This window comes from Oncorhynchus keta, unplaced genomic scaffold (assembly GCF_023373465.1).
Source record: "Oncorhynchus keta strain PuntledgeMale-10-30-2019 unplaced genomic scaffold, Oket_V2 Un_contig_14518_pilon_pilon, whole genome shotgun sequence".
Taxonomy (NCBI): Eukaryota; Metazoa; Chordata; class Actinopteri; order Salmoniformes; family Salmonidae; genus Oncorhynchus; species Oncorhynchus keta.
Window position 1 is genome coordinate 1 of NW_026278800.1, and position 24,824 is coordinate 24,824.

The 24,824-nt window shown below is 52.9% G+C and overlaps 1 protein-coding gene across 1 annotated transcript; it reads right to left on the reverse strand.

The window, feature by feature from the left end:
• Positions 1–1,723: 1,723 nt before the first annotated feature.
• Positions 1,724–23,590, reverse strand: LOC118380359 (tuberin). Its single transcript, XM_052501857.1, has 8 exons — positions 23,389–23,590; positions 23,033–23,191; positions 21,481–21,593; positions 16,030–16,278; positions 14,669–14,911; positions 11,299–11,379; positions 9,034–9,191; positions 1,724–2,088 (listed from the first exon to the last, which is right to left on the reverse strand). Exons 1-8 carry the CDS (start codon positions 23,547–23,549, stop codon positions 1,786–1,788), a joined length of 1,467 nt encoding a protein of 488 aa, XP_052357817.1. The 5' UTR covers positions 23,550–23,590; the 3' UTR covers positions 1,724–1,785.
• Positions 23,591–24,824: the final 1,234 nt, after the last annotated feature.

Here is a 24,824-nt window from a genome sequence, read left to right on the forward strand (position 1 = left end):
TTGGAGGAGAGAGAGAGAGCGAGTTGAGAGAGAGCGAGCGAGCGAGAGTTGGAGGAGAGCGAGAGAGCGAGCGAGAGAGAGTTGGAGGAGAGAGAGCGAGCGAGCGAGAGAGAGTTGGAGGAGAGAGAGCGAGCGAGCGAGAGAGAGTTGGAGAGAGAGAGTTGGAGGAGAGAGAGTTGGAGGAGAGAGAGAGAGTTGGAGGAGAGAGAGTTGGAGGAGAGAGAGCGAGAGAGAGAGTTGGAGGGGAGAGAGAGAGAGAGAGAGAGTTGGAGGGAGAGAGGGTGGAGGAGAGCGGAGAGAGAGTTGGAGGAGAGAGAGCGAGAGTTGGAGGGAGAGAGAGAGAGAGTTGGGAGGAGAGAGAGCGAGCGAGAGTTGGAGGAGAGAGAGCGAGAGAGAGAGTTGGAGAGAGAGAGAGAGTTGGAGAGAGAGAGAGTTAGCGAGAGAGAGTTGGAGAGAGAGAGAGAGTTGGAGCGAGAGAGAGAGTTGGAGGAGAGAGAGAGAGTTGGGAGCGAGAGAGAGAGTTGGAGGAGAGAGAGCGAGAGTTGGAGGAGAGAGAGAGTTGGAGGAGAGAGCGAGCGAGAGTTGGAGAGAGAGAGAGTTGGAGGAGAGAGAGAGCGGAGGAGAGAGAGAGAGTTGGAGGAGAGAGAGAGAGTTGGAGAGAGAGAGAGAGTTGGAGGAGAGGAGAGAGAGTTGGAGAGAGAGAGAGAGTTGGAGGAGAGAGCGAGCGAGAGAGAGAGTTGGAGGAGAGAGAGCGAGCGAGCGAGAGAGAGAGTTGGAGGAGAGAGAGCGAGTTGGAGGAGAGAGAGAGTTGGAGAGAGAGAGAGCGAGAGAGAGAGTTGGTGGAGAGAGAGAGAGTTGGAGGAGAGAGAGAGTTGGAGGAGAGAGAGCGAGCGAGAGTTGGAGAGAGAGAGTTAGGAGAGAGAGAGTTGGAGGAGAGAGAGAGAGTTAGGAGAGAGAGAGAGAGAGAGCGAGAGAGAGAGAGTTGGAGGAGAGAGAGCGAGAGTTGGAGGAGAGAGAGAGCGAGAGTTGGAGGAGAGAGAGAGCGAGAGAGAGAGTTGGAGGAGGAGAGCAAGCGAGAGTTGGAGGAGAGAGCGAGAGAGAGTTGGAGGAGAGAGAGAGAGTTAGCGAGAGAGAGAGTTGGAGGAGAGAGAGAGTTGTTGAGAGAGAGCGAGAGAGAGTTGGAGGGAGAGAGCGAGAGAGAGTTGGAGAGAGAGCGAGAGAGAGTTGGAGGAGAGAGACACACACACACACACACACTCACCTGAGACTTGGGCAGCAGAGAGAGGCTTGTTGGAGTTGGAGGAGAGTGGTAGAGCTGAAGGAACACAAAACTACAAGACAGAGATTAAAGCATTAGGAAAGGCTGTGTGTGTGTGTGTGTGTGTGTGTGTGTGTGTGTGTGTGTGTGTGTGTGTGTGTGTGTGTGTGTGTGTGTGTGTGTGTGTGTGTGTGTGTGTGTGTGTCTATTTAACCTGGGACTGAGTCCACTGGTCTTCTCAGTGTTGGTGGGTCCGGGCCGGGTGGTGTGGTACGCGTCTCCTCCTAGCCTCTCTCTCCTGGAGGAGGGGGCCGACACTGAGATGGTGTGACCCCTGGGACGGTGCCCTCCGCTGGGGGAGAGGGGTCCAGGCTGGTGGGGCGCTGGGAACTCCAACCTCATCCTGGCTCCTTGCGAGGAAGAGGAACCTCCTCCTCCCGATGTCCCAGACAACCCCCCTGTCACTGGGGTGGTATCCCCACTCTGATTCTGTCTGTTCACCCCTCCTCCTCCACTCTCCACCTTCTCTATCTCTTTCTCCGCCGGGGGCTGTTGTGGCTGGCTCTTCCCCTCTGAAGGTGACCGAACCCCGGGTACCTCTCCTCCTCCGGAGGGGCCTGTTGTGGTCTTGGGGAAGGCCTCTGGTAGGGTCTGGAGCTCAGGGGAGGAGCTGGACTTGTTGAGGGTCTGGGAGGCTGGTTCTGGAAGGGGAGCTCTGGGCCTTGGCTGCCCGGGGTGGAGGGGGCCAGGGGGCTGGTCGATGGGGATGAACCCTCACTCACCTCCTCCAGGGTGGACTTCTCATCCTCCTGGCTGGAACTGGACGAGGACTGGAGGGGAAGAACAGATGAAAACATCAATGTAACCACCTGCCATAATCTATTGGCTGTAGAGTACCAGTCCCCTGTCTGAGGGTACTACTCCCCTGTCTGTAGAGTACCACTCCCCTGTCTGTAGAGTACTACTACTCCCCTGTCTGTAGAGTACCACTCCCCTGTCTGTAGAGAGACTCCCCCTGTTGGAGGAGAGTACCACTCCCCTGTCTGAGAGTACCACTCCCCCTGTCTGTAGAGTACCACTCCCCTGTTGTAGGAGTACTACTCCCCTGTCTGTAGAGTGTCACTACTCCCCTGTCTGAGAGACTCCCCCTGTCTGTAGAGTACTACTCCCCCTGTCTGTAGAGTACTACTCCCCCTGTCTGTAGAGTCCCCTGTCTGTAGAGTACTAGAGAGTACCACTCCCCCTGTCTGTAGAGTACTGCCCCTCCCCTGTCTGTAGAGTACCACTCCCCCTGTCTGTAGGTACTACTCCCCCTGTCTGTAGAGTACTACTCCCCTGTCTGTAGAGTACCACTCCCCCTGTCTGTAGAGTACTACTCCCCCTGTCTGTAGAGTACTACTCCCCCCTGTACTCCCCCTGTCTGTAGAGTACTACTGCCCCTGAGTCTGTAGAGACTCCCCCTGTCTGAGAGTACTACTCCCCTGTCTGTAGGGTACTACTCCCCCTGTCTGAGAGTACTACTCCCCTGTCTGTAGAGGACTCCCCCTGTCTGTAGAGTACCACTCCCCTGTCTGTAGGGTACCACTCCCCTGTCTGTAGAGTACTACTCCCCCTCCCCTGTCTGTAGAGTACTACTCCCCTGTCTGTGGTACTACTCCCCTGTCTGTAGTGTACTACTCCCCTGTCTGTAGGAGTACTACTCCCCCTGTCTGAGAGTACTACTGCCCCTGTACTCCCCTGTCTGTAGAGTACTACTCCCCCTGTCTGGTACCACTCCCCCTGTCTGTAGAGTACTACTCCCCCTGTCTGTAGGTACTACTCCCCCTGTCTGAGAGTACACTCCCCTGTCTGTAGAGTACACTCCCCCTGTCTGTAGAGACTCCCCCTGTCTGTAGTGCACTCCCCTGTCAGGACTCCCCCTGTCTGTAGAGTACCACTCCCCTGTCTGTAGGGTACTACTCCCCCTGTCTGTAGTGTACTACTCCCCTGTCTGTAGAGTACTACTCCCCCTGTCTGTACGCTCCCCTGTCTGTAGAGTACTACTCCCCCCTGTCTGTAGGGTACTACTCCCCCTGTCTGTAGGGTACTGCCCTGTACTCCCCCTGTCTGTAGGAGTACTACTCCCCCTGTCTGTAGAGTACTACTCCCCTGTCTGTAGGGTACTACTTCTCCCCCTGTCTGTAGAGTACTACTCCCCCTGTCTGTAGAGTACTACTCCCCCTGTCTGTAGGGTACTACTCCCCCCTGTCTACTCCCCTGTCTGTAGTACTACTCCCCCTGTCTGTAGTGTACTACTCCCCCTGTCTGTAGTACTACTCCCCTGTCTGTAGTACTACTCCCCCTGTCTGTAGTTACTCCCCTGTCTGGTACTACTCCCCTGTCTGTAGAGTACTATCCCCCTGTCTGTAGTGTACTACTCCCCTGTCTGTAGTGTACTACTCCCCTGTCTGTAGTGTACTACTCCCCTGTCTGTAGTGTACCACTCCCCCTGTCTGTAGGTGGTACTACTCCCCTGTCTGTAGTGTACCACTCCCCCTGTCTGTAGAGTACTACTCCCCCTGTCTGTAGAGTACTACTCCCCCTGTCTGTAGAGTACTACTCCCCTGTCTGTAGAGTACTACTCCCCTGTCTAGAGACAGTGTACTACTCCCCCTGTCTGTAGAGTACTACTCCCCTGTCTGTAGAGTACTACTCCCCTGTCTGTACTACTCCCCTGTCTGTAGAGTACTACTGGTACTCTCCCCTGTCTGTAGACAATGTAACTCCCCCTGTCTGTAGGTACCTAGGTACTACTCCCCCTAGACTCCCCTGAAGAGTAACTCCCCTGTCTGTAGAGTACAAGGAGAGACTCCCCCTGTCTGTAGAGATGTTACTCCCCCTGTCTGTACAGTACCACTCCCCTGTCACTCCCCCTGTCTGTAGGTACTACTCCCCCTGTCTGTAGAGTACTACTCCCCCTGTCTGTAGGGTACTACTCCCCTGTCTGTAGGGTACTACTCCCCTGTCTGTAGGGTACTACTCCCCTGTCTGTGGGTACTACTCCCCTGTCTGTAGAGTACTACTCCCCTGTCTGTAGGGTACTACTCCCCTGTCTGTAGGTACTACTCCCCCTGTCTGTAGTGTACTACTCCCCTGTCTGTAGTGTACTACTCCCCCTGTCTGTAGAGTACTACTCCCCCTGTCTGTAGAGTACTACTCCCCCTGTCTGTAGAGTACCACTCCCCTGTCTGTAGAGTACTACTCCCCCTGTCTGTAGGTACTACTCCCCTGTCTGTAGGGTACTACTCCCCCTGTCTGGCTACTCCCCTGTCTGTAGGGTACTACTCCCCCTGTCTGTAGAGTACTACTCCCCCTGTCTGTAGAGGGTACTACTCCCCTGTCTGGGTACTACTCCCCTGTCTGTAGGTACTACTCCCCCTGTCTGAGGGTACTACTCCCCCTGTCTGTAGGGTACTACTCCCCCCTGTCTGTAAGTACCACTCCCCCTGTCTGGGTACTACTCCCCCTGTCTGTAGAGTACTACTCCCCTGTCTGTAGGTGCTACTCCCCTGTCTGTAGTGTACTCCCCCTGTCTGTAGGTACTACTCCCCTGTCTGTAAGTACTACTCCCCCTGTCTGTAGTGTACTACTCCCCTGTCTGTAGAGTACCACTCCCCTGTCTGTAGGTGTACTACTCCCCTGTCTGTAGAGTACTACTCCCCTGTCTGTAGGGTACTACTCCCCCTGTCTGTAGAGTACTACTCCCCCTGTCTGTAGAGTACTACTCCCCTGTCTGTAGTGTACTACTCCCCCTGTCTGTAGAGTACTACTCCCCCTGTCTGTAGAGTACCACTCCCCCTGTCTGTAGAGTACTACTCCCCCTGTCTGTAGAGTACTACTCCCCCTGTCTGTAGAGTACTACTCCCCTGTCTGTAGTGTACTACTCCCCCTGTCTGTAGAGTACTACTCCCCCTGTCTGTAGAGTACCACTCCCCCTGTCTGTAGAGTACCACTCCCCCTGTCTGTAGAGTACTACTCCCCCTGTCTGTAGAGTACTACTCCCCCTGTCTGTAGAGTACTACTCCCCCTGTCTGTAGAGTACTACTCCCCCTGTCTGTAGAGTACTACTCCCCCTGTCTGTAGAGTACTACTCCCCCTGTCTGTAGAGTACTACTCCCCCTGTCTGTAGAGTACTACTCCCCCTGTCTGTAGAGTACTACTCCCCCTGTCTGTAGAGTACTACTCCCCCTGTCTGTAGAGTACCACCCCTGTCTGTAGGTACTACTCCCCTGTCTGTAGAGTACTACTCCCCTGTCTGTAGAGTACTACTCCCCCTGTCTGTAGAGTACTACTCCCCTGTCTGTAGGGTACTACTCCCCTGTCTGTAGAGTACTACTCCCCCTGTCTGTAGAGTACTACTCCCCCTGTCTGTAGAGTACTACTCCCCCTGTCTGTAGAGTACTACTCCCCCTGTCTGTAGAGTACTACTCCCCCTGTCTGTAGAGTACTACTCCCCCTGTCTGTAGAGTACTACTCCCCTGTACTCCCCCTGTCTGTAGAGTACTACTCCCCCTGTCTGTAGAGTACTACTCCCCCTGTCTGTAGAGTACTACTCCCCCTGTCTGTAGAGTACTACTCCCCCTGTCTGTAGAGTACTACTCCCCCTGTCTGTAGAGTACCACTCCCCCTGTCTGTAGGGTACTACTCCCCCTGTCTGTAGAGTACTACTCCCCCTGTCTGTAGAGTACTACTCCCCCTGTCTGTAGTGTACTACTCCCCCTGTCTGTAGAGTACTACTCCCCCTGTCTGTAGAGTACTACTCCCCCTGTCTGTAGAGTACTACTCCCCTGTCTGTAGAGTACTACTCCCCTGTCTGTAGTGTCCCCTGTCTGTGAGTGTACTACTCCCCTGTCTGTAGGGTACTACTCCCCCTGTCTGTAGAGTCCTCCCCCTGTCTGTAGAGTACTACTCCCCCTGTCTGTAGAGTACTACTCCCCCTGTCTGGTACTACTGTAGAGTACTACTCCCCCTGTCTGTAGAGTACTACTCCCCTGTCTGTAGAGTACTACTCCCCCTGTCTGTAGGGTACTACTCCCCTGTCTGTAGAGTACTACTCCCCCTGTCTGTAGAGTACTACTCCCCCTGTCTGTAGTGTACTACTCCCCTGTCTGTAGTGTACTACTCCCCTGTCTGTAGTGTACCACTCCCCCTGTCTGTACTCCCCCTGTCTGAGTGTACTACTCCCCCTGTCTCCCCCTGTCTGTAGTACTACTCCCCTGTCTGTAGTGTACTACTCCCCTGTCTGTAGTACTACTACTCCCCCTGTCTGTAGTGTACTACTCCCCTGTCTGTAGAGTACTACTCCCCTGTCTGTAGTGTACTACTCCCCTGTCTGTAGAGTACTACTCCCCCTGTCTGTAGTGTACTACTCCCCTGTCTGTAGAGTACTACTCCCCTGTCTGTAGAGTACTACTCCCCTGTCTGTAGAGTACTACTCCCCCTGTCTGTAGAGTACTACTCCCCCTGTCTGTAGGTACTGTACTCCCCCTGTCTGTAGAGTACTACTCCCCCCCTCTGTGTAGAGTACTACTCCCCTGTCTGTGTATTTTCTCCCCTGTCTGAGTACTACTCCCCTGTCTGTAGTGTACTACTCCCCCTGTCTGTAGTGTACTACTCCCCTGTCTGTGTCTGTAGGTACTACTCCCCCTGTCTGTAGAGTACTACTCCCCTGTCTGTAGAGTACTACTCCCCCTGTCTGTACTCCCCCTGTCTGAGTACTACTCCCCTGTCTGTAGTGTACTACTCCCCCTGTCTGTAGTGTACTACTCCCCTGTCTGTAGTGTACTCCCCCTGTCTGTGAGTGTACTACTCCCCTGTCTGTAGAGTACTACCCCCTGTCTGTAGAGTACTACTCCCCCTGTCTGTAGGGTACTACTCCCCCTGTCTGTAGGGTACTACTCCCCCTGTCTGTAGTGTACTACTCCCCCTGTCTGTAGGGTACTACTCCCCCTGTCTGTAGGGTACTACTCCCCCTGTCTGTAGTGTACTACTCCCCCTGTCTGTAGGGTACTACTCCCCCTGTCTGTAGTGTACTACTCCCCCTGTCTGTAGTGTACTACTCCCCCTGTCTGTAGTGTACTACTCCCCCTGTCTGTAGTGTACTACTCCCCCTGTCTGTAGTGTACTACTCCCCCTGTCTGTAGTGTACTACTCCCCCTGTCTGTAGAGTACTACTCCCCCTGTCTGTAGAGTACTACTCCCTGTCTGTCTCCCCTGTCTGTAGTGTACTACTCCCCTGTCTGTAGAGTACTACTCCCCCTGTCTGTAGTGTACTACTCCCCCTGTCTGTAGAGTACTACTCCCCCTGTCTGTAGAGTACTACTCCCCCTGTCTGTAGAGTACTACTCCCCCTGTCTGTAGAGTACTACTCCCCCTGTCTGTAGAGTACTACTCCCCCTGTCTGTAGTGTACTACTCCCCCTGTCTGTAGAGTACTACTCCCCCTGTCTGTAGAGTACTACTCCCCCTGTCTGTAGAGTACTACTCCCCCTGTCTGTAGTGTACTACTCCCCCTGTCTGTAGTGTACTACTCCCCCTGTCTGTAGTGTACTACTCCCCCTGTCTGTAGTGTACTACTCCCCCTGTCTGTAGAGTACTACTCCCCCTGTCTGTAGTGTACTACTCCCCCTGTCTGTAGTGTACTACTCCCCCTGTCTGTAGAGTACTACTCCCCCTGTCTGTAGTGTACTACTCCCCCTGTCTGTAGAGTACTACTCCCCCTGTCTGTAGTACTACTACTCCCCTGTCTGTAGTGTACTACTCCCCCTGTCTGTAGTGTACCACTCCCCTGTCTGTAGTGTACTACTCCCCCCTGTCTGTAGTGTACTACTCCCTGTCTGTAGTGTACTACTCCCCCTGTCTGTTAGAGAGGTACTAGAGTACTACTCCCCCTGTCTGTAGAGTACTACTCCCCCTGTCTGTAGTGTACTACTCCCCCTGTCTGTAGTGTACTACTCCCCCTGTCTGTAGAGTACTACTCCCCTGTCTGTAGAGGTACTACTCCCCCTGTCTGTAGGTACTACTCCCCTGTCTGTAGAGTACTACTCCCCCTGTCTGTAGGTACTACTCCCCTGTCTAGAGTACTTCTCCCCCTGTCTGTAGGTACTACTCCCCTGTCTGTAGTGTACTACTCCCCTGTCTGTACTCCCCCTGTCTGTAGAGTACTACTCCCCCTGTCTGTACTCCCTGTGTACTACTCCCCCTGTGAGAGGTACTACTCCCCTGTCTGTACTACTCCCCTGTCAACAGCATACACAGTACTACTCCCCTGTCTGTAGTGTACTACTCCCCCTGTCTGTAGAGTGTACTACTCCCCTGTCTGTAGGTACTACTCCCCCTGTCTGTAGTGTACTACTCCCCCTGTCTGTAGAGTACTACTCCCCTTGTCTGTAGAGTACTACTCCCCCTGGCTGTAGAGTACTACTCCCCCTGTCTGTAGTGTACCACTCCCCCTGTCTGTAGTGTACCACTCCCCCTGTCTGTAGAGTACTACTGCCCCTGTACTCCCCCTGTCTGTAGAGTACTACTCCCCCTGTCTGTAGTGTACTACTCCCCCTGTCTGTAGTGTACTACTCCCCCTGTCTGTAGTGTACTACTCCCCCTGTCTGTAGGGTACTACTCCCCCTGTCTGTAGGGTACTACTCCCCCTGTCTGTAGGGTACTACTCCCCCTGTCTGTAGTGTACTACTCCCCCTGTCTGTAGTGTACTACTCCCCCTGTCTGTAGTGTACTACTCACCCTGCTGAGTGTTCTAGGGGGCAGGGCCTTGGTGAACTTGTCAGGAGCGATGTAGATGGGTTCAGAGGGCATGGCCTCAAACTTCTCCGCCTCTGGCCAATCAGAGGGGTAGTCTACGTGGCCCCTGACCCCTGTCCCCTCTAATACTACCACAGAGTCTACAGCAGGGGGCGACAGAGAGGAGAGGGTTAGAGAGGGGACGAGTGACACAGATACCACAGAGTCTACAGCAGGGGGCGACAGAGGGGGGGGGACGAGGGACGCACAGATACCACAGAGTCTACAGCAGGGGGCGACAGAGAGGAGAGGGGACGAGGGACACACAGATACCACAGAGTCTACAGCAGGGGGCGACAGAGAGGAGAGGGGACGAGGGACACACAGATACCACAGAGTCTACAGCAGGGGGCGACAGAGAGGAGGGGACGAGGGACACACAGATACCACAGGGTCTACAGCAGGGGGCGACAGAGAGGAGAGGGGACGAGGGACACACAGATACCCACGGCAACGAACGCAACAGCATACACAGAAAAACGTCATTAATGAACACAAGTAATAAAAACACACACACAGAAACAAAACTCACAGAAAAAAAAACGACAAAACAAACTAAACTACCTCTAATTTGCACCCTGATGTTAATTTACAAACTACCACCTGTAGTATACCAGACCACCACTAGGTGGTCACACACCTCCTAAACACACAGAGATCAAACAGAATCAGAAGCATTACACGTATCGATCAGTGATCAAACAGAATCAGTAACTTACACACACACACACACGCACACACGCACACACGCACACACGCACACACGCACACACGCACACACGCACACACGCACACACACACACACAGAACAGACACACAGGCATTGGCTCATCATCATTGGTAACATCATCATTGGTAACATCTATTTGATGAGTCTTCAAACACATGTGGTCGGTCGGTCGGTTCACTTTCTCTACACACACCAGCCCAGACCAGACCTCATCCTCTCAGCCAATGGACATTTAGGATACTGACTGCAACCGAATATTACAATGAACACTTAGCACCGTGACACCTCACAAAACATAACATTATTGGGTGGTGTGGTGACCAGAATGATATCCCTAACACAAAATGGTGACCAGAATGATATCCCTAACACAAAATGGTGACCAGAATGATATCCCTAACACAAAATGGTGAACAGAATGATATCCCTAACACAAAATGGTGACCAGAATGATATCCCTAACACAAAATGGTGACCAGAATGATATCCCTAACACAAAATGGTGACCAGAATGATATCCCTAACACAAAATGGTGACCAGAATGATATCCCTAACACAAAATGGTGATCAGAATGATATCCCTAACACAAAATGGTGACCAGAATGATATCCCTAACACAAAATGGTGACCAGAATGATATCCCTAACACAAAATGGTGACCAGAATGATATCCCAGAATAACACACAAAATGGTGATCAGAATGATATCCCTAACACAAAATGGTGACCAGAATGATATCCCTAACACAAAATGGTGACCAGAATGATATCCCTAACACAAAATGGTGACCAGAATGATATCCCTAACACAAAATGGTGACCAGAATGATATCCCTAACACAAAATGGTGACCAGAATGATATCTCCTAACACAAAATGGTGACCAGAATGATATCCCTAACACAAAATGGCCACCAGAGAAACCAGAAAGAAGTGTTTGTGTCCTGGATGAGGTCTGTCTTGACTATGTTACATGCATAATAACCTCTATGACGATGTCATGGGGTGAAGAGTCAGAGGTTAGAGGTAAAAAGAAAAAGGAGACAGGAAGTACATTCCAGGGCCACAGGACAAGGGGGTCACATGTTAGAAAGAAAAACATCAAAAGTGTCATTAAATTATCATGAACAAATCCAGTCATAGGATTGGTTCATCTTGTCGGCGGGTTGATTAGTCGATTGAAACGATTGGCCCGTGAGTTTGTTTGTGTCATCATCTCTCTCCAGTGGTGGCCCGACATGTTAGTGATACGTGATGAAACGGGACGTGGGGGGCACACATATGTCGGGGCATAGGAGGCTGGTAAGGGGAGGACGCGCTCACAGTAATGGATGGAATAGATGGATGGATGGGTTTGATTTTACCATTCATTCATTCTGTTACTGTTCCGTTACCATGAGCCCATCCTCACATTTAAAGTGCCACCACTGGTTTGGGGGGAGGCTCGTGTTGGGGGCGTGGCCACGCTGCTTGTACCTGCCCAGGAAATGCTCCGTTGGAGCCGAACCGGAACTGGGGACGGGGCGAAGGACAGACCCAGAGAGGAGAGAGAGCCCACTGGACGAGCCAGGGCGCCATTCAACACAGCAGAGCCAATCACAAATTAGCATGACAGGAAATGGAAAATAATAAACCAATTTTTTTTAAAGATGAGGATAAAATGAATTCACAGTTGGAGGGAAAACAGTAGGAATTAAAATATGAAAAAAAAATGAGATAGTGGATAAAATACCAAATGAAATTCTCAATATATAAAATAGGGAACTAGTAACAAAATATATGTGAAACACACGACAGACAATGATGGAACAAGCAATGTGTGTGTGATCTGTTTGAGAGAGAAACAGCACCATTTCATCTTACCAAACCGGAACAAGAAACAATGTTTGTTCACAAGGATCAACCTGAACAAGGTGCATCTATGATTAGATCTACAAATCACCCAGCTACTAAATGAACGGACATTTGACTGATCCTGATGATATAGAGATTAGTGAATCTGTGGAGCATCTAAGCTCAGACTGGCCCTCATGAACAAGTAGAGAGAGCAGAGAGAGTAGAGCAGAGAGAGTAGAGCAGAGAGAGGAGAGCGACCAAAGAGAGGAGAGCAGAGAGAGAGGAGAGCAGAGAGAGGAGAGCAGAGAGAGGAGAGCAGACTGGAGGGAGGTTCATTCATGTTCATTGAAGTACAGCAGGAGTTCCTTCTCAAAAACCTGGTGGTGACTGGTGAGCTGTACTGGGGAGCTGTACTGGGTGGTGGCTGGGGAGCTGTACTGGGTGGTGGCTGGGGAGCTGTACTGGGTGGTGGCTGGGGAGCTGTACTGGGGAGCTGTACTGGGTGGTGGCTGGGGAGCTGTACTGGGTGGTGGCTGGGGAGCTGTACTGGGTGGTGGCTGGGGAGCTGTACTGGGTGGTGGCTGGGGAGCTGTACCAGGGTGGTGGCTGGGGAGCTGTACTGGGTGGTGGCTGGGGAGCTGTACTGGGGGCTGTACTGGGTGGTGGCTGGGGAGCTGTACTGGGGAGCTGTACTGGGTGGTGGCTGGGGAGCTGTACTGGGTGGTGACTGGGGAGCTGTACTGGGTGGTGACTGGGGAGCTGTACTGGGTGGTGACTGGGGAGCTGTACTGGGTGGTGACTGGGGAGCTGTACTGGGTGGTGGCTGGGGAGCTGTACTGGGTGGTGGCTGGGGAGCTGTACTGGGTGGTGGCTGGGGAGCTGTACTGGGTGTTGGCTGGGGAGCTGTACTGGGTGGTGGCTGGGGAGCTGTACTGGTGGTGACTGGGGAGCTGTACTGGGGAGCTGCACTGGTGGTGACTGGGGAGCTGTACTGGGTGGTGGCTGGGGAGCTGTACTGGGTGGTGGCTGGGGAGCTGTACTGGGGAGCTGTACTGGGTGGTGGCTGGGGAGCTGTACTGGGTGGTGGCTGGGGAGCTGTACTGGGGAGCTGTAGCTGGGTGGTGGCTGGGGAGCTGTACTGGGGAGCTGTACTGGGTGGTGGCTGGGGAGCTGTACTGGGTGGTGGCTGGGGAGCTGTACTGGGGAGCTGTACTGGGTGGTGGCTGGGGAGCTGTACTAGGTGGTGACTGGGGAGCTGTACTGGGGTGCTGTACTGGGGAGCTGTACTGGGTGGTGGCTGGGGAGCTGTACTGGGTGGTGGCTGGGGAGCTGTACTGGGTGGTGGCTGGGGAGCTGTACTGGGTGGTGGCTGGGGAGCTGTACTGGGTGGTGGCTGGGGAGCTGTACTGGGGAGCTGTACTGGGTGGTGGCTGGGGAGCTGTACTGGGTGTTGGCTGGGGAGCTGTACTGGGTGGTGGCTGGGGAGCTGTACTGGGGGCTGTACTGGGTGGTGACTGGGGAGCTGTACTGGGGAGCTGTACTGGGTGGTGGCTGGGGGGCTGTACTGGGTGGTGGCTGGGGAGCTGTACTGGGTGGTGGCTGGGGAGCTGTACTGGGTGGTGGCTGGGGAGCTGTACTGGGTGGTGGCTGGGGAGCTGTACTGGGGAGCTGTACTGGGTGGTGACTGGGGAGCTGTACTGGGTGGTGACTGGGGAGCTGTACTGGGTGGTGGCTGGGGAGCTGTACTGGGGAGCTGTACTGGGTGGTGGCTGGGGAGCTGTACTGGGTGGTGGCTGGGGAGCTGTACTGGGTGGTGGCTGGGGAGCTGTACTGGGGAGCTGTACTGGGTGGTGGCTGGGGAGCTGTACTGGGTGGTGGCTGGGGAGCTGTACTGGGTGGTGGCTGGGGAGCTGTACTGGGTGGTGGCTGGGGAGCTGTACTGGGTGGTGGCTGGGGAGCTGTACTGGGGAGCTGTACTGGGGAGCTGTACTGGGGAGCTGTACTGGGGGCTGGCTGGGGAGCTGTACTGGGTGGTGACTGGGGAGCTGTACTGGGGAGCTGTACTGGGTGGTGACTGGGGAGCTGTACTGGGTGGTGACTGGGGAGCTGTACTGGGTGGTGACTGGGGAGCTGTACTGGGTGGTGACTGGGGAGCTGTACTGGGTGGTGACTGGGGAGCTGTACTGGGTGATGACTGGGGAGCTGTACTGGGTGGTGGCTGGGGAGCTGTACTGGGGAGCTGACTGGGGAGCTGTACTGGGTGGTGACTGGGGAGCCACACACTGGGTGGTGACTGGGGAGCTGTACTGGGTGGTGACTGGGGAGCTGTACTGGGTGGTGACTGGGGAGCTGTACTGGGTGATGACTGGGGAGCTGTACTGGGTGGTGGCTCCCCCAGCTGTACTGGGGAGCTGTACTGGGGAGCTGTACTGGGTGGTGACACACAGCTGTCCCTCCCATCCAACACACACTGTCCCCTCCCACCAACACACACACTGTCCCCTCCCACCAACACACACTGTCCCCTCCCACCACACACACACTGTCCCCTCCCACCCACACACACACTGTCCCCTCCCACCAACACACACTGTCCCCTCCCCCACCAACACACACACTGTCCCCTCCCCCCACCAACACACACACTGTCCCCTCCCACCAACACACACACTGTCCCCTCCCACCAACACACACTGTCCCCTCCCACCAACACACACACTGTCCCCTCCCACCAACACACACACTGACCCCTCCCATCACACACACTGACCCCTCCCACCACACACACACTGTCCCCTCCCATCAACACACACACTGTCCCCTCCCATCACCACACACACTGTCCCCTCCCCATCACACACACTGTCCCCTCCCACCCACACACACTGTCCCCTCCCATCAACACACACTGTCCCCTCCCATCAACACACACTGACCCCTCCCATCAACACACACTTATAATATCCAACACACCACTACACCCCCCTCCCCTCTCCCTCTCCCTCCTCACCTGTGTTAGAGCGCTGAATGAGTCCAGGCTTGCCCCCTTGGATGGGTCCAGGGGGGTTAAGGGCTACGGGAGTCGGGGCAGGGGTGGCTGTGCTGGCGGGGGCGCTGGCAGTCTGAGTGGGGGGCTCCTTGACCCCCTCCATGGCCATGAGGACAGAGGACAGCTCCTGGAGAGGCATGTTACCCAGCTCAGAGGAGAAGGGACTGGGAGGGTTCTCCAGACACATCAACCAGCTGGTGTTACCTGGACCGGAGAGAAGTCAATTACCCACCTGGAGTCCACTGACGCCCCGGTGGGTCAATCTAAGTCACATCACAAAATCACCATCAAAATCAGTCAGTTTAAGTGAAAATCGGTCTAATCACATAAACAGGGTCCAAATAGCTAAATGATCCACAGTATGACATCATAAAACCATTCCATATGTCAGCTTAGCACCCCCCACCTCCAATGAATTAGACTTTTAGGAATGAACCAATTAACCAAAGGGGTGTGTCACTTGAGTGGGTTGAGTCACTGATGTGATCTTCCTGTCTGGGTTGGCGCCCCACCCTTGGGTTGTGCCGTGGCAGAGATCTTTGTGGGCTATACTCGGCCTCGTCTCAGGATGGTAAGTTGGTGGTTGAAGATATCCCTCTAGTGGTGTGGGGGCTGTGCTTTGGCAAAGTGGGTGGGGTTATATCCTTCCTGTTTGGCCCTGTCCGGGGTTATCATTGGATGGGGCCACAGTGTCTCCTGACCCCTCCTGTCTCAGCCTCCAGTATTTATGCAGCAGTAGTTTATGTGTTGGGGGCTAGGGTCAGTCTGTTATATCTGGAGTACTTCTCCTGTCCTATCCGGTGTCCTGTGAATTTAATTTTCTTTCTTTCTCTCAGAGGACCTGAGCCTTAGGACTGGCCTGACGACTCCTTGCTGTCCCCAGTCCACCTGGCCGTGCTGACCTTGCACCCTCGACAACCACTGTGATTACTATTATTCGACCATGCTGGTCATTTATGAACATTTGAACATCTTGGCCATGTTCTGTTATAATCTCCACCCGGCACAGCCAGAAGAGGACTGGCCACCCCTCATAGCCTGGTTCCTCTCTAGGTTTCTTCCTAGGTTTTGGCCTTTCTAGGGAGTTTTTCCTAGCCGCCGTGCTTCTACCAGCTGATGTAAGAAGGGCTTTATAAATACATTTGATGTGATTTGAATTAGTCAGGTCAGAGGAGGAAGAGAATAGAGAAGAGAAAATAATTTTAAAATGTTCTGTATCTTCCGTAAACAGATGAAGAGGAAGTTATTCAACAGGTGTGTGTGTGTGTGTGTGTGTGTGTGTGTGTGTGTGTGTGTGTGTGTGTGTGTGTGTGTGTGTGTACCTGAGGGTCTGCGTATGAAGATCTCGGCCCATCCCTGGGTCAGAACGGGCAGGAACTCTGCCAGGCTGGGCTTGTCTTTGAGGGGGTCCTTAGGGGGGCACAGGGGGAAGGAGAGGGGGCTCAGGCCATCAGACAGGGGCCGGAGGAGGAGGAGGGGGAGAGAGGGGGACACCACACAGCTCTCCCCCTCAGAGGGTGAGACCAGGGGGCTGAGGCTCTGGGCTGGACCTGCACGGAGGGCATGGCCACCTGAGGGGGGGGGGGAGAACGGGCGGAGACAAGGAGGAATTAGTGACATATCACCATCCCTACCTTACATGGAACGAAGGAGAGACACCCCTTCAGATTAGTGGATTCAGCTATTTCAGCCACACCCGTTGCCCCAGAACATTATTCCTCACACCGCCATGCAATCTCCATAGACAAACATTGGCAGTAGAATGGCCTTACTGAAAAGCTTAGTGACTTACGTGGCACCAACATAGGATGCCACCTTTCCAACGAGTCAGTTCGTCAAATTTCTGCCCTGTAGAGCTGCCCCGGTCAACTGTAAGTGCGGTTATTGTGAAGTGAAAACATCTAGGAGCAACAACGGCTCAGCGAAGTGGTAGGCCACACAAGCTTAAAGAACGGGACCGCCGAGTGCTGTCCTCAGATGCAACACTCATTTCTGAGTTCCAAACTGCCTCTGGAAGCAAACTCAGCACAAGAACTGTTCCTTGGGAGCTTCATGAAATGGTTTTCCATGGCCGAGCAGCCGCACACAAGTCTAAGATCTCTACTTCCGGGTTGGAGCGAGCGGTCGCATTCACACTTCGCTCTCCCAGGTTGTAAACTTTTTTTTACTTTTTGATTACATTTCATTATAGTACAACGGTTGATTTGTCTAATCTTAGCAATTTCTTCTTAGCTAGCTACACAGCCGTCCTGTATCAGAGATAATTGCATAATTATCGTTTTCTGCCCTAACGTAGCCTTCACTGCTACACAGGCCCCAGGAGCTCCAGTGAAGGAAATCGCTAGCTAACGCATACAATTAGCATCACTGAGGTGCTATTCACTCAACACGACTTGATTAGTTTAGTGTTAGCTAGCTACATAGCTGTCTTTGTTTCCAAGATAATGTGTAGTTTAGAGTGTGTAGTCTTGGAGTGATTATCTTAATTCACTGAGGTTCGCTAGCCAGCTATTTGTCGTCCCCTAACGTAGGAGACTCTGCTCCCTATCCAACACCTAACAGCTAATGGAGCCAACGTCACCACCACACGTCTACTGAATCGAATTCAACCCGGTCTGGTAGTATCACATTTTCATTTCATTTCATTACAGTACAACGGTTTGATTTGTTTGATCGTAGCTAGCTACATGACAGCTACTTAGGAAAGCTTTGTTTCAAAGATAATTGTGTAGTCTAGAGGGATTTCCTAGGTTAGCTAGCCAGCTATTGTCGTTCTTTTAGCAGCGTAACGTAAACAACACTGCTAGCTAGCCAGCTAAGCCCCGAATAGTAGCACTGTAGAAACTATTACACCAACATCGACTTGATTAGTGTAGTGTCATACAACCATTCCTATGCCAGCTAGCCTACTTCAGCAGTACTGTATCATTTTAATCATTTTAGTCAATAAGATTCTTGCTACGTAAGTGGAAACTTTCTGAACATTCTGTGTCTTCCAATGTCCTTGCATTAGCGCCCACTTCTGTAGCCTGTCAACTATGTGTCTGTCTATCCCTGTTCTAATGTCTGCACAGACCATACAAATCGTGGAAAGCCACCTAATCCAGTGGTCCCAGGGCTGTACGACAAACGTGGAGTTCCAGGTCTCCGGTAGCCTCTGGAACTGCCGATCTGCGGCCAACAAGGCAGAGTTCATCTCAGCCTATGCCTCCCCTCCAGTCCCTTGACTTCTTGGCACTGACGGAAACATGGATCACCACAGATAACACTGCTACTCCTACTGCTCTCTCCTCGTCCGCCCACGTGTCCTGCACACCCCGAAAGCTTCTGGTCAGCGGGGTGGTGGCACCGGGATCCTCATCTCTCCCAAGTGGTCTTTCTCTCTTTCTCCCCTTACCCATCTGTCTATCGCCTCCTTTGAGAACATTCCATGCTGTCACAGTTACCATTTTACTCTAACATCCTTAGAGAGAGCCCTCAGGTTCCCTAGGAGAGTTCATCAATGAGCTTGATTCTTGATAAGCTCCTTTCCTGAGGACATGGCTCACCTCTCACAGTTCTGGGGACTTTAACCTCCCCCGTCTACCTTTGACTCATTCCTCTCTGCCTCCTTCTAGGCATGGACTCCTCTCCTCTTTTGACCTCACCCTCTCACCTTCCCCCCTACTCACAAGGCAGGCTTTATACCTCATCTTTACTAGATGCTGTTCTTCCACTAACCTCATTGCAACTCCCCTCCAAGTCTCCGACCACTACCTTGTATCCTTTTCCCTCTCACTCTCATCCAACACTTCCACACTGCCCCTACTGGATGGTATGTGAGTCCCAACCTCTTCTCTCTCCCATGTGTATCTGTCCTCTTCCAGTATCATCTCTTCCCTCTGCTCAAACCTTCTCCAACCTATCTCCTGATTCTGCCTCCTCAACCCTCCTCTCCTCCCTTTCTGATCCTTTGACTCTGATGCCCCCTATCCTCCAGGCCGGCTCGGTCCTCCCTCCCGCTCCGTGGCTCGACGACTCATTCCGAGGGCTCACAGAATCGTCCGGGCAGCTCGAGCGGAGAATGAGGATAGAGGCTCGGCTCCCTGCGGACCTGGCATCCTTTCGCTCCTCCTTCTGACATTTTCCTCTTCTGTCTCTGCTGCTAAGGAGCCACTTTCTACCACTTCTAAATTCCACCTGCTTCTGCCTCTAACCCTAGGAAGCTCTTTGCCACCTTCTCCTCCCTCCTGAATCCTCCTCTTCCTACCCCCCATCCTCCTCTCCAGATGACAGTCAAACCATTTTGAAAAGAAGGTCGAGACATTCCTCGAAAGCTAAGTCAAACGACACCGCTGGTTCTGCTCACACTGCCCTACCCTGTGCTCTGACCTCTTTCTCCCCTCTCTCTCCAGATGAAATCTTGCGTCTTGTGACGGTAGAGGAGCCGCCCAAGAGAGAACCTGCCCCTTGATAGGATCCCCTCCTCTCTTCTCCAGACCATTTCCGGAGACCTTCTCCTTACCTCACCTCAGCATCAACTCATCCCTGGGAGAGAAGGCTAAATCAGTCTTCAAGAGAGCGAGAGTTGCACCTCTTCTGAAAAAACCTACATGGATCCCTCCGATGACACTACAGACCAGATCCCTTCTTTCTTTTCTCTCTCCAAAACTCTTGAACGTGATGAATCCTTGGCCAGCTCTCCCGCTATCTCTCTCAGAATGACCTTCTTGATCCAAATCAGTCAGGTTTCAAGACTAGTCATTCAACTGAGACTGCTTTCTCTGTATCACGGAGGCGCTCCGACACCAGCTAAAGCTAACTCTCTTCCTCTGCTCAATCATCCTTCTAGACCTATTGGCTGCCTTAGAACATGTGAACCATCAGATCCTCCTCTTCCCCCTCTGACATGGGCATGCCCCTGATGCCCACGCTTGAGATTGCGTCCTACCTGAGAGGTCGCTCCTACCAGGTGGCGTGGCGAGAATCTGTCTCCTCATGACGCGCTCTCACCACTGGTGTCAACCCCAGGGCTCTGTTCTAGGTCCTCTCCTATTCTACGCTGACACCAAGTCACTTGGCTCTGTCATCACCTCACATGGTCTCTCCTATCATTGCTATGCAGGTGACACACAAGTAATCTTCTCCTTTGTTTCTGATGACCAGTGGAAAGCACCTCTGCATGTCTGGATGGATCAGTGTGGATGACGGATCACCACCTCAATGCTGAACCTCGGCAAGACGGAGCTGCTCTTCCTCCCGGGGAATGGACTGCCTGTTCCATGATCCGCCATCACGGTTGAAAGATCCCAGAGAGTGAAGAAGGCGTGATCCTGGACAACACCTGTCAACATCTACATGGAAAGCATCAAGGCGGTGGAGTTCCTGTAGGTTCAATGCTCTACAACATCCTCAGAGTGAGAGCCTCACACAGGAGAGTGCAGGTCCCTCTTCCAGGCACTTGTCATCTCCCGTAGAGAGATTAAAGCAACTCGCTGTGAGGCTGGGCTCCTCTGCCTGTGCCATTAATGCCCCTACAACTCATCCAGAACGCCGCAGCCCGTCTGGTGTTCAACCTTCCCAAGTTCCTCCGTCACCCGCTCCTCCGCTCTCTCCACTGGCTTCCAGTTGAAGCTCGCATCCGCTACAAGACCATGGTGCTTGCCTACGGAGCTGTGAGGGAACGGCACCTCAGTACCTCCAGGCTCTGATCAGGCCCTACACCCAAACAAGGGAACTGCGTTCATCCACCTCTGGCCTGCTCGCCTCCCTACCACTGAGGAAACAGTTCCGCTCAGCCCAGTCAAAACTGTTCGCTGCTCTGCCCCCATCTGGTGGAACAAACTCCCAGAAGAGTGGACAGCGGAGTCAATACCACGATTTGGAGACACCTGAAACCCCACCTCTTTAGGATCAGGAATACCTAGGATAGGATAAGCTAGATCCTTCTCCCCTCTTCCTACCTGATTTAGATGCACTATTGTAAAGTGACTGTACCACTGAGATGTCATAAGGTGAATGCAGAAGGATAAGTCGCTCTGGATAAGAGCGTTCCTGACTTAAATTCCTAAATGACATGGATCGTACTCTGATGACAGTAGAGAGAGAGAAGGATAGAGAGAAGGATGAGAGAGAGAGAGTTCCTCCTCTTCCTACCTGACATGGATTGTACTCTGATGACAGTAGAGAGAGAAGGATAGAGAGAAGGATAGAGAGTGAGAGAGAGAGAGTTCCTCCTCTTCCTACCTGACATGGATTGTACTCTGATGACAGTTGAGAGAGAAGGATAGAGAGAGAGAGAGAGAGAGAGTTCCTCCTCTTCCTACCTGACATGGATCGTACTCTGATGACAGTAGAGAGAGAGAAGGATAGAGAGAGAGAGAGAGAGAGAGAGAGAGTTCCTCCTCTTCCTACCTGACATGGATCGTACTCTGATGACAGTAGAGAGAGAGAAGGATAGAGAGAGAGAGAGAGAGAGAGAGAGAGAGAGAGTTCCTCCTCTTCCTACCTGACATGGATCGTACTCTGATGACAGTAGAGAGAGAAGGATAGAGAGAGAGAAGGAGAGAGAGAGAGAGAGAGAGTTCCTCCTCTTCCTACCTGACATGGATCGTACTCTGATGACAGTAGAGAGAGAGAAGGATAGAGAGAGAGAGAGAGAGAGAGAGAGAGAGAGAGAGAGAGAGAGAGAGAGTTCCTCCTCTTCCTACCTGACATGGATCGTACTCTGATGACAGTAGAGAGAGAGAAGGATAGAGAGTGAGAGAGAGAGAGAGAGTTCCTCCTCTTCCTACCTGACATGGATCGTACTCTGATGCGTGAGGCTCTGTTGAGCTGTTGACTGGACTGGGACTCCAGTTTGGCCGGAGCCTCTTTGGTCTGACGGGTGTGAAGGGAGGGGTCTGACCTACAGGGGGCAGGAGAGAGACCGGATATTACTGACAGTGTGTGTGTTACCGTGTGTGTGTGTGTGTGTGTGTGTATATATATATAGGTTGTGTGTGTGTGTGTGTATATATATGGGTTACCGTGTGTGTGTGTGTTGGGTTGTGTGTGTGTGTGTGTGTGTGTGTGTGTTGTTACCGTGTGTTGTGTGTGGGGTTACCGTGTGTGTGTGTGTGTGTGTGTTGTGTGTGTGTGTGTGTGTGTGTGTGTGTGTGTGTGTGTGTGTGTGTGTGTGGGTTACCGTGTGTGTGTGTGTGTGTTGTGTGTGTGGGTTACCGTGTGTGTGTGTGGGTTACCGTGTGTGTGTGTGTGTGTGTTTACCTGGTCATCTCTGTGTGTCCTCCCAGTTACTGTGTGTGTGTGTGTGTGTGTGTCCATCCCCAGTGTGTGTGGGTCTGTCCATCCCCAGCAGGGCCTCCTGTGTGTGTGTGTGTGTGTGTGTGTGTGTGTGTGTGTGTGTGTGTGTGTGTGTGTGTGTGTGTGTGTGTGTGTGTGTGTGTGTGTGTGTGTGTGTGTGTGGTTACCTGGTCATCTCTCCCCCTCCTCCCAGCCTCTCAGCCATGTCCATCCCCAGTAGGGCCTGGCTCCTGTGTGTGTGTGTGTGTGTGTGTGGTTACCTGGTCATCTCCCCCTCCTCCCAGCCTCTCAGCCATGTCCATCCCCAGTAGGGCCTGGCTCCTGTGTGTGTGTGTGTGTGTGTGTGTGTGTGTGTGTGTGTGGTCATCTCTCCCTGGTCATCTCCCAGCCTCTCAGCCATGTCCATCCCCAGTAGGGTCTGGCTCCTGTGGTCTGGCTGTGTGTGTGTGTGTGTGTGGTGTGTGTGTGTGTGTGTGTGTGTGTGTGGTGTGTGTGTGTGTGTGTGTGTGTGTGTGTGTGTGTGTGTGTGTGTGTGTGTGTGTGTGTGTGTGTGGTTACCTGGTCATCTCTCCCCCTCCCCTCCCAGCCTCTCAGCCATGTCCATCCCCAGTAGGGCCTGGCTCCTGTGTGTGTGTGTGTGTGTGTGTGTGTGTGTGTGTGTGTGTGTGTGTGTGTGTGTGTGTGTGTGTGTGTGTGTGTGTGTGTGGTTACCTGGTCATCTCTCCCCCTCCTCCCAGCCTCTCAGCCATGTCCATCCCCAGTAGGGCCTGGCTCCTGTGTGTGTGTGTGTGTGTGTGTGTGGTGTGTGTGTGTGTGTGTCCCCCTCCTCCCAGCCTGTCAGCCATGTCCATGTAGGGCCTGGCTCCTGTGTGTGTGTGTGTGTGTGTGGTTACCTGGTCATCTCTCCCCCTCCTCCCAGCCTCTCAGCCATGTCCATCCCCAGTAGGGCCTGGCTCCTGTGTGTGTGTGTGTGTGTGTGTGTGTGTGTGTGTGTGTGTGTGTGTGTGTGTGTGTGTGTGTGTGTGTGTGTGTGTGTGTGGTTACCTGGTCATCTCTCCCCCTCCTCCCAGCCTCTCAGCCATGTCCATCCCCAGTAGGGCCTGGCTCCTGACCCCACCGCTGGTCGTTATGGTGATCAGCTTGTTACCCACCAGCCAGGTCATACTGCGACCCCCCGCAAGAAGGAACTCTGCTATAGGAGACCTGGCAAAGGTTAAGGGTCAGGGGTCAAGTCAAGGTCACTTCGTTCCGAGGGCTTATGGCAGTTGATAATCATAGAAGACCTCGTGTCCTTTCCCCCCCGTTGTGATTGGGTGAATAATGAAGACTAGAGTGAAGACCCACGAGGTCACTAATAAAGGCAGAAATATCCCGTGGTCAACCCCCCCGTCCGTGCGTACCTCTTGGGCAGCGCTGAGAAGTTGGAGAAGACGTATCGAGCCATCATGTCCAGACAGGTCTCCGTTAACTCCAGGTGGACCGTCTTTAACCCATCGTCTGCCTGGCTCACGGTGTTCTCGTCAGAAGAACCCAGACTACACGTGGTGCTGGAGGTGTGCATCCTACAGCCAGGGGGTGTCAGAGAGGGTGTCAGATAAGGGTGTCAGAGAGGGTGTCAGAGTGGGTGACAGAGAGGGTTGACAGAGAGGGTGTCAGATAAGGGTGCCAGATAAGAGTGTCAGAGGGACAGGGGAGACACACACACCAGTGGAGGCTGCTGAGGGGAGGACGGCTCATAATGACGGCTGGAACGGAGTGAATGGAATCAAAACACCTTCTAAATATAAATAACCTCTGATATCATTACAACTACACACACACCATTGCATTCTCCCATTACAACTACACACACACACAGCAGCATTCTCCCATTGCATTCTCCCATTACAACTACACACACACAGCATTGCATTCTCCCATTACAACTACACACACACACACCATTGCATTCTCCCATTACAACTACTCCCTTCTAGACAATATTATGAGCCGTACCTCCCCTCAGCAGCCTACACACACACACACACACACACACACACACACACACACACACACACACACACACACACACACACACACACACACACACACACACACACAGCCTGGCTCTTATCTTTCTCTCAGGTGTACACCGTTGATGTACACACACAGACACAACACACACACACACACAAACTGGGACTTGGTATAAGTAACTGTAGCGGCAGCCTGGGCGCTTGAAATGATCCGTCATCCGTTCCCTCTGTGGATGTGAAGTGCTATGCTTACTGCTGACAGGGTGTCTCTTCTACAAAGGCCCGGGAACCACAGCTGGTGTCAGAGATAGAGGAAGACCAGGCGCTTTTATGTTGAAGGAGAGAGAGAGAACACTAGAACAACACGCTGCTCAGAACTGAGGGCCCGGGGGAACTGATGTACCGTAATATCCCACCTGGTCTACATCTCCCTTCAGCATTCCTCCCTGGAGACCCCCCATCGCATCCCGGTAACCACGGTAACCACCGCCAGGGGAAACAGAACACCTCTAACGGAACACACAGCTACTGTTCTGTAGGACAACTTACACCGGTCTTCAAGGGGAGTGACATCGCCACAGGGAACGGGTTTGACGTAGGAACCGAGAGTTCAGACGAACACTGTCCAAACTACAACAGGAAGTAGTTAGGAAGTAATCTTATGGAGTAAACAGATACTTTCAGCCTCCATGTCCACACATCTACATAATATACTAGATATTGAGAAGACTCTCTGTATGTGTTTTAAACTAATGTAAATCATTCAAACTGCCTGTCTGTCTGTCTTACTGTCTGCCTGTCCGTCTGTCTCCATCCTTCAA